The sequence below is a fragment of the Henckelia pumila genome, chromosome 4 (assembly GCF_033568475.1).
Source record: "Henckelia pumila isolate YLH828 chromosome 4, ASM3356847v2, whole genome shotgun sequence".
NCBI lineage: Eukaryota > Viridiplantae > Streptophyta > Magnoliopsida > Lamiales > Gesneriaceae > Henckelia > Henckelia pumila.
The window spans coordinates 28,586,797-28,596,881 of NC_133123.1; the positions used below are offsets into that span (position 1 = coordinate 28,586,797).

At 35.0% G+C, this 10,085-nt stretch overlaps 1 protein-coding gene across 1 annotated transcript; it reads right to left on the reverse strand.

Annotated features, from left to right (window-relative positions):
* Positions 1 to 2,206: 2,206 nt before the first annotated feature.
* LOC140864800 (zinc-finger homeodomain protein 8-like) lies at positions 2,207 to 3,460 on the reverse strand. Its single transcript, XM_073269175.1, has one exon. The coding sequence runs from the start codon at positions 3,442 to 3,444 to the stop codon at positions 2,473 to 2,475; it is 972 nt and encodes a 323-aa protein (XP_073125276.1). The 5' UTR covers positions 3,445 to 3,460; the 3' UTR covers positions 2,207 to 2,472.
* Positions 3,461 to 10,085: the final 6,625 nt, after the last annotated feature.

Consider the following 10,085-nt stretch of genomic DNA (forward strand, 5'->3'; position numbering starts at 1 on the left):
AAACAAAAAAGGAGAACAAAACATATTAAGAACAAACGTTTCCCTAGCTAACACTGCAATAACGTTGTCCCAAATTTACTTCCCTCTGTGAAATTTAATGAGGACGACGACCATTGTAAATGGCAAGATATTTCAACATTTTAGGTTTGAGAATTAATTAAACACATCAATTTCAATATTTAATGCCACACCACGTGACCCCTCTTAATTTCCTTCATGGCCTTTGCTCATTCACCTTTAATTTCAATTAATCCCAAACCAAATCTTGTTGAAATCAATTTAAATCTCATTCAATGAATTCATTCTTCGGAAAATTAGCTACTATATACTTGTAGCACATTGTAGATCCACGTACCCCACACAACTTTAATTGACTAATTAAATATAGTAACACATCAAGAAATTAATTTCAGCTGATTTTATATTACAACATATGTCTCTAATTAAGATCTTTTGAAAAAAAATAATTTAAATAACAAATAATCAACGAACTCTCATGATCATATCAAATCAGTCCCATTTCCCACCGCTAGATGATGTTAACATAACCAAAATTGAATTTTCGATTGCATTAATGATTTTTGTGTAACGCGTTATTTGATGTGATCAAAATTGTTATATAATAAGATTAATATATATATATATATATATATATATATATATATAGAACTGAATAGTACTGACCCATAGTTTTGGTTGGTGAAATGAAATGAAATGAATAATGAGTAGTACAGAAGATGGCATGCACCCCTCTAACAGAACAAGATTAATGACTTCACCTATGACCACCAAGAAATGGGATGGATGGAAAAGACATTTGTCCTTTCGTCATAATTATATTATTACACACATTATTTGAGGTTTGTTTTCCCTTTAAAAGCAAGCAATAATTCTCCAAGTTTCACTAATTAAACCCTTTTTATATATGGTCAGATTAGACACACACCACTTACTTTCACACATGCAGTTTTGTTACCTAAAAGATTCTGCTAATGGGATTGCTTTATTACTAAATTAAGCCCACAAACCATATCTTAGTACAAAAGCTTTGGATTTTACCTTTATAAGATAAAAAGCTTACATCATCTACCTTAAACACCATAATTATATATATGCTAATTATGTTATGCGTCTCAATTCAAATCCAAACATCTACCATCATGAAAGGATATGCCTTCATGTGTTCCATGCATTTCAAAGATCTACCAACAAAGATCTACCAATTTCGGGAAAAGATTTTTTCCATCGACTATGTGTTACTTACATTTCAAATATCTACCCATATGTCCCATCGACTATTGTTTTACATACATTACAAAGATCTACGAATCTCGGATATATGAATCACGGAAAAAGGATATGTTCCGTCGAGAATGTGCTCACCGGAACGACGTCCGTCGATCCGTCGTGTGGTGATGAGAGTTTTCACGTCAATCCAAAAACTATCGTTACACTGAATGATGTATGGAGCCTTTCATCGGCCACCTATCTCTATATTCATTTTACTACACGTCCCATAAATGAATTTCTGTCATATATATGGAACCAATACATTATTTTATGTGGAAAACAAATTCTTTTCCTTTGGGATCAACAACGGTTGGTTACAAGAACGTATTGTTATTATATTTAATCCAATCCGTTTACCACAAATTAAGTATTTCTTTTTAATCATATAACTAACTGCATACCCTTAAAACAATATATATATATTGCTCGGACAAGATATATCATGCATGTGGTCTACTTATATTTTATAATACCAACATGATTGTTGCATAGAGATCAATCACCAAATCATTCTGTTTTCTGGAAAAATGTTCCTCACGAATTTTATATTAAAGTGAAAAAATATATATATATTTACATGGCACTTTTTATAATGAATTTGCAATTCATGGCTAAACTAATCCATTAAAAAAGTCTGGGAAGGATAGAAAAATATCTAATATAATTTAGTAAAAACATTACTAATCATAGGCAATTAATGGATGAAAATACTTCATCATAAGTATGATAACAATTTAAGAGTAATTAAAATTAGCAATAACATTAACTCTAAACATGGAAACATTTCCGCTGTTATTAATTATCCAGTACTAGAAATTAAATAATGATAATGAGTATAATAAAGGGCACCGCCACTTTTTTTGTTGGTTCATCCCCAGACAAACAAATCCATTGTTTCTTAAAACAGAACTAAGATTATATCAAAATTCATGTGTATTTGGAAAAAGGTGGGATCTTGGAAATGGGTTGCAAATTAATTAATTAAATAAAGCTAGCGAATGCATGATGATTAAATATTAATGAAGGCCGCAGCAAAATAAGCTGATTGGATATTAACCATATTAGTAGCTAATTAATACAAGATTAAAGACAAAAGAAAGATCTAAATCAGCAGCACAAATGCGAGATTCTAAGAAAGATGAAGAAGAAGAAGAAGAAGACTAGTTAATTAGTACCAGAGGCCTAATCTTGAAGATGAAGCTGATTCATTTCTTGCCCACCAACATTTTGCTTGCTGCCATTGTTCTCTTGCTGGTGGTAGAGCGCGGCGGAGGGGGAGTTGAAATCGCTGTAATTGGCGCCGTTGCTGGCGGCAGCGGCGGGCGGCGGAGAGCACATGGCGGTGCTGTTGTTAGATAATGTGAGCTGATGATCTTTGTTTTTACCAGAGGAGTTCTTGTTGTTATGCATCCACACTTTGAAAACCCCTTTATCAACACCGATTTCAGCGCAGGATTCATTTATCAAATCTTCGTCTTTCTTCTGCATTCTCCAGCCCAGCCTGTCGGCTAGCTCCAGCATTTTCTCCTTCTGATCTTGGGTGAATCTAGAGCGGAATCGCTTCCTGCTGCCGGGATTCGACGCCGGGGTGGAAGTGGGGTTGATGGCGGCGGGGATATGAGCGATGCTGCCGTCGGGAATGGCGTTCAGGCCGTGGCTGAGGGCCAGCAGCATGTGCGGCGCCGATGGGTAGTACGAGGAAGAGATCGGCGGGGGAGAAGGCGAATCATCGGGGCTGTCGCCGCTGTTAGCTCTCGGCAGCTCGTGCGGAGGGTGGTGGCGGTGGTGGGGGTGGAATTCGAGCGCCGGGACAGCGTTAGGAGGCTGCAGGAGCGGCGGCTCCTCCGGGTCACGGCGGTGGAAATTCCTGTGACAGCCGCACGCGGCGCATTTAAACGATGTGGGATCGGAGTTAGAAGACGGCATGAACTCCCCGCATCCGTCGACAGCATGCCCCCCGAGCGCCGCCGCGTGGTTCTTGAGGCATTCCTTGTACGTGACCACCACCGGGTGGTGGTGGTGGTGGTGGAGCTGCAGCGGCGCGTGGCGCTTGAGCAAGCCGTTACTGAAAGGCAACAACTTTGGTGGCGGTATGCGCGTGGGAGTCTCGGTTTCAGCTTCCGGGGTTTTGACTGTTGAATTGGTGAGGTCCATAGGCAAAGGCAGCAGAGACTAAGAAAAAAAAAAAGAAAAAAGAAGGGGATTTGTTTAAATTTTTGTGTAATAATTTTAACAGTAAGTGATTAGGGTTAGAATTAAGGTTGGGAAGGAAGAATGTAATGGTATTGTTTTAGGCATGTGGGGAAGGGTGAAGCAAAATAGGGTAACCATGGCGTAAGGCTTTGTTTGGATGATGAAGGAGAAGATAAAGAGATGATAAAGAAATCTTTAATTTGTGTGGTTGCTTCTTAACCCACTTGCCTCTTCTCTTCTTTCTCCTTATTTTCCTTTTTTAAACACTCACCCAACTCCCCTTTCTTTTACATCATCGTCATCATCATAAATCATTATCAAATTAATATTATTGTAAAAACTAAAGTTCTATATTATATTATCTATTATGGTGACACTACCATAGATTCAAATTCAAGATCTCAAAAAAAATCTGTTCGTTCATGTATATTGTTGTTGATAATCATTGATGAAAAATGCAAGTAATGGGCTGACATGGCAGTAACAAATTAAATAAAAAAAAAATAAAGTTGAATAGAGAGAGTACATAACATAAATGGGTTGCGTGAGAGTTACATTGTTTATGTATTTAATTTACCAATTCCACGTATATGAGGAGCAGCAGGACGTGCAGGCCTGCTGCGATTTCTGAGCCCCTTCTTAATTTGGCAATTGTCCCGACCCTATCCACCACACCCGAACCGACCCGTATTTAATGTGAACCCACCTTTTTTTTTTTTTCCTTGTTTGAGACATTTTGAATTGTTTTGAATTTGAATTATTATTACTATTCTTTTCCCTTTTTTTAAAAAAAAAAATTTATTATTACATACGCCGTTTGAACCTGGAATCCTCTGTTTTTTTTTATTTTTATTTTTGGTTTGGTATTATAAGAAGCGTTTGCGACTATTTAAATCGTCGGGTCGAGTTAACATTTTGTCACAACATTCATAAAGATGCCAAATAAATTATGAACTGTGAGATTGTATTATTTGTATTTTTCATTTGAATTGGACATAAAATAATTTTGTGAACGGTTTACTTGTGAATGTTACCTTCGAGTTTACTGAAATTTGGATAGCATATTCGGGATGTTTAAATTTGATGGAGGTTCCGAATTATGTTAATCGGATTTGGATCACTACATTGACGGAAATAGATTTTGAACAGTGGGTCTTTGTGTGAGATATATTTATAATATTTCTGATCGTCTCTAGTTATTTTAAATTGTGACATTTTAACGGTGATATCTCATATTTAATTAAATATTTTGATAATTTATAAATATTATTAAATTATCGATCTTTAAAAGGTTTAACCATTATAAATAAACATTTGACACATATACTATACAAAGATATCTTAAAAAAGAATAAATATGAAAGCAATAACCAACATGAAATAATCTACCCAAAAAAAAAAAATCCATGTTTCGAAAAATCAGTGCACCACGTACACTTATTTAAAAGAGACACAAACTCATATGTTTAAGTAATTATTGGATTTGTTTTATAAGGAGAAATTGGCTTATGCTTTATTAAAATTCAAACGAGTTAACAGCAGATTTTAGCAAGAGTTGTGTGACTCGTACGTAGATTTGTTCGGTGATTGTCATTATTGTCATCTTTATCATAAACTAGCATGCATGTGATGCGTGCGTATAATATGGTATATTTAGTATTTTGTGTTATATAAAGATAATATATTTTAGTAATAACTGGTTTAGTAAAAACAAAATGAAAAGTTATTTATCCTATTTGTATCGTAGTTAATTAGTTGAGAAAAATGTGAAACAAAAATGAGATCGATCTTCTTTTCTTTTATTTTTTAGGAAAAAACTATATTTATTTTTTAGGAAAAAACTATATATATATATATATATATATATATATATATATATGTTCTTAGTTACTAATACAATGTCTACAAGGGCCGTGCAATATAAAAAATATTAATTACTACAATAGACTGCAAGTATTTTATAATATTAAAAACAAAGCTATAGATACTTTAGTGTAGATTACAAAAGTTGTTAAATGTATATATTTGTGGAATTTATAATAATCACAATTATTTAATTAGATAAGAACAAAAGGCGAGCTACTTAGCTTGATATTTAATTATATTGGTTATTAATTAGATCTCTCAAAAAGAAAATTTGTTTATTAATTGGTTTATCTATTAAAATATAACATTTGAACCTTAAAACGATCGACTTATCTCTCATAAAAAAGACTTTTGTACATGACTGTTTTTCGTGCATGCAATAAATGATATACGTCGGTATTATTTTCAAGTGCATGGGTGATAAAAACAATGTCATTTTATATTATATACGTGGGGGAAAATATTATGGTTACGTACACGATTGCAGCAGAATAGGTGTCTACGAATTAAGGATGGGAGGCATTCATTTCATGAGATCATCCAACCAATCACGCCACTCAAAGCTTTAATCTTCGTTTTTTGTGCAAAAGTACATATTTACATAGGATAAAAAATATTGTTAGGAAACAATAAACATATTGGTATTCTTTTGACATGGTCTAGCGAATATATATCCGTAAGACGACGGATTGATTCAACTAAGAAATATTTTTAACCGCAAAAGCTCATGTGTTTCTGCTTCCATTGTGACATTCAAGCTGATGTACTTCGCATACTGCTGGACAACTCTAATTGCATGCTTGGATATAATCCAAGTCAGGAATGCGAACATTATTCGCTAAGCCAAGTCATATACGTACACAGACCCATTCCTTCTAGCTCGAATCGCCACCAACGTACTCTATACCTTCACCAATCCTGGATTCCTAATGATCTAATGATACAATCTTTCGCACCTCGAACATAACCCATTGAATCTCTAATGTGTTTCTATCAGAGCAAACAGTGGCAGACAAGCCATATGGGCAAGAGTGGGCTCTTGCCCAACAGACTTTATCTATTTTTCTTTACCATGTAATTAAGTCCACTTATATTATTATATTCATTGTAAAGTTTTTTTGTCCAGCAGATTTTTTTAATGCACTCAATTTTGGGCCTTAGCTATAATTTATGGCCCACTTAGTCATTTAGTGTGTGTATATATATATATAATATAATACATGTCAGTACACGATAACCACGGTTTACAGAACATAAGAGATCGATAATCGAAATTTTTCATTTTTTATTCGTCCGTCAGGCGTCAACAACCCTAGTGTCCCACGGCCACCAATCAGTAATCACGATTGACGATCCCACTCCACTAGTTGGTATCAAAACTTTCAACAATTTGGGTAATGAATTTCTACTATCATATTTTTCTTTTATTATTATTATTATTATTATTTTTTAAAAGATGAGATACTAGTTACTTGAACAATCGCAAGTTGCGATTCAATTAAAATTTTGTTATATATACTTTTATTGTATGATCTTCATATTTTTCATTTTCATCCTTAATATTAATTTAATATGCCGTATATTTTGTATTTTGCTAATTATAGTTATGTTCCCTTGTGTGGATGGAGTGAGTCGATGGATCGTCTAACTCCAATGTCCGACTTAACACTCGATATATATATATATATATATATATATATATATATTATGTCACTAGATTGGTGGGCAGCATACTGTGTCCACCTGCCACATGGCGAGCCATGTCACTATTTTTTAAAATAAAAAAGTTTAATTTTGCCCAGCTTTTTCAACATGTTTGTTCCTTCTTTTCAGATATCTATCTCTCTCATTTCTCTAATTTCTCAAACACGTTTGAAACAAACAAATAATAAGCAAGAAGTCCTCACTTAATTCACACTTCGAATCCATAAAATACAGTGTTACAAAATCAACAAGTTATTTACCAGCATTTAGTATCAAATTTCAATCGTCCCGGCAATACTCGATAATCACTACAACAAAAACGCTGAAAGACTACGGTGAAAAAACGTAGTTAATTGGGGGTGTAAAATCGATGTTAAAAGTGAGGTAGTTAAAAGTGCGATCTTAGACAACGATGAAAAACCGTAGTTTTTTGTCTTAAAATACAACGATTTTAAACATTATCGTTTTATAGTAATCGTTGTATTTTCAGTAATAAAATTGTTGTCTTTTATAGTAAAAGACAACGGTTTTTATTCGTTGTTTATTAAATCAAATCCATAAGAACCACTCATATCAAGAACAAGTAGGTCTACATATATTTATTACGCTGTGAAAAAAACTTGCTTAATCTGTTAAATCATATATTCATAACTTGGACAGTCATCGGTTTAGATTACCAACAATGAGATGTTCAAACCAAATCATCCACACCACAAAACAGTGGATGCAACTTCAAAAGTGTAAAAGAAAATTTACATTTTATATGCCTTGATGTAGATACTTCTTCCAGAACCACCTCCACATCTGTGGTCCACATCTCCTCCATCAGCCAAAACACTGCCATTGACCTCCAGAAAAGTAGCCACAACAATGGCCACCCTCCCACCTCCACCGCCCCCCATAGTCAACTTCCCTGCTGGTGGTCCCACCCATGGTTCACAAAAACGGTATTGGCCGTTTTGGAACCGGAACGAAAGGAACCTTGACGAAGTTCCAATGCTTGAAGGTAGATGCTTTGGGTCGGCGTTTTTCGTGATGAGAACGGTGATTTAACGGCAGAACGGACAACGGAACGGTGGAACGGTAGACGGAACGAAACAGGAGAAGTACTTTGGAGATAAATTTTTGCCCATTTCAATGCATTAATATTTAAAAAATGGAAATCCAGTCTTTTCTTGATTATTGTGGAGGGTTTGAAGGAAAATTTTTGGTTTTATTATGATAAATTACCAAAACCTAAACTCCTAAAGAAAACCAGAGTGCAAGAAATGCAAGAAAAGTAAAAGGCAGAAGGTAGAAGAAAAAAGACATCACGTGGAGGGAATATTAATTTAATTTCTTATTTACTTCAAATAATCTATTTAAATGATATTAATTTCAATTTGGTAGATCTAAATATTTTTGTGAAATTTTCAGTTTTTAAATATTTATAATATTTAACAATTAAATCCGTTATGTGACCATTTCGCAAAATTTCATTGTAACTGGAACGGTGATCTCCGCGACCGCGATTGCGAACTAGGCTGGCTGGGAGAAAACAAAAGCCAACATGCAAGGGAAGGTTCTCTAACACAATCTTATTATTATCATGTGTTGGGATGTAATTTATCTCATTGTTTGTTGTTCAACCGAAAAGAAGCAGGAGGCTCGCGGCTGATCAATCATCAACCAAAAATCAAATTAATTAATCATCAAAAAAGCTGGCACCTAAATAAAGTATACTAGCTGGCACTTTACTTTCCTAAAAAAATCTTCATCAAGGGTTGTGATATAACTTTTAAAATGTATAATTCTTTATGATTACAACCATTCTTTGTTCCAGAGGAGACATTTACCAAATAAACTGAGTTCTTCTCATAGACTTATGTAAAACTCTCTAGAATTCACTTGTATATGTACTTGTATAGAATCATGTAGAAGGAATCATCTAGAATTGTGTAGGAACTAGAAGATTCTATAGAGTTCTTCACCACTGTCGGATCAAAGTGATCCTAGCCATTCATTATAGGTGAAAGGGCCCGTGTCCTGATTTAATATTTAATGATCAAACAACCAGGATTAATTAATGTAAAAGCGAAAACGAGTTAAAAATTTGCGTTTGGGCCTACAGATATTTCGGCATGACCTATTCGTAAATAGGACATCCCAAAAACCTGTACAACACAACCAGCAATATATACTCGAAAATAGAGTCACAACTCCAATTTACAAACCTATAGCCGCACTGTCCAGGACTAAACACATGCAGAGCCGGCAAGGCTCGATCACACAAATAACAATTCAAAACAAGGTCCAAAACTATTTATACAGATACACAGGGCATCACCCCGGCAAATATAAAACTCGCTAAACTGATATATATACATATATCTGGGAACTCGACTCCACGCTCGCCTCACTGGGTACCACTAGATGACGCTCCACCAGATGCGTCAAATCCCCTTGGATAACCTGCTATGGAATCACAAACAACCACAGCATAAAAAGAAAACAGGGGTCGGACCTTAGTACGACAAACTATAAAAATTACGACAAATATAACTGACATGAATAAAATCAAGTACAATGCAATGAAATGCAATGCAATGTAATGCGTGACAGGTATCAATGAAATAAGGGATACCAAAAGGAGTACAAATAATCGTATCACAATAAACTCAGTGGCCACCCATGCCAGGAACGCAGCAGACCTCGAATCATCACTGCTAATCCATACACGTAGCATCGGAGGGTGACAGGAGCGACCCGTCCAGCCTCATGCTATCATCAGGAGTGTCGTACGTAGCATCGAGAGCACGGTTGCTACCCGCTCGATCTCGTGCTAACTCAGGAGTGCACTAAATAATGTCACTCGCTCCATCGATGACTCAATACATCTAAAGAGATCAATATCAATAGCAATCAAAGTAGTCAAGGCTCAACGTGCTATGAAAAATTGTAAATGAGTGAATGCAATCATATAATCCACATAAGCACATAATACACGTTATCACTCATTACAAAATACTTAATATCATAACATTCCATTATAG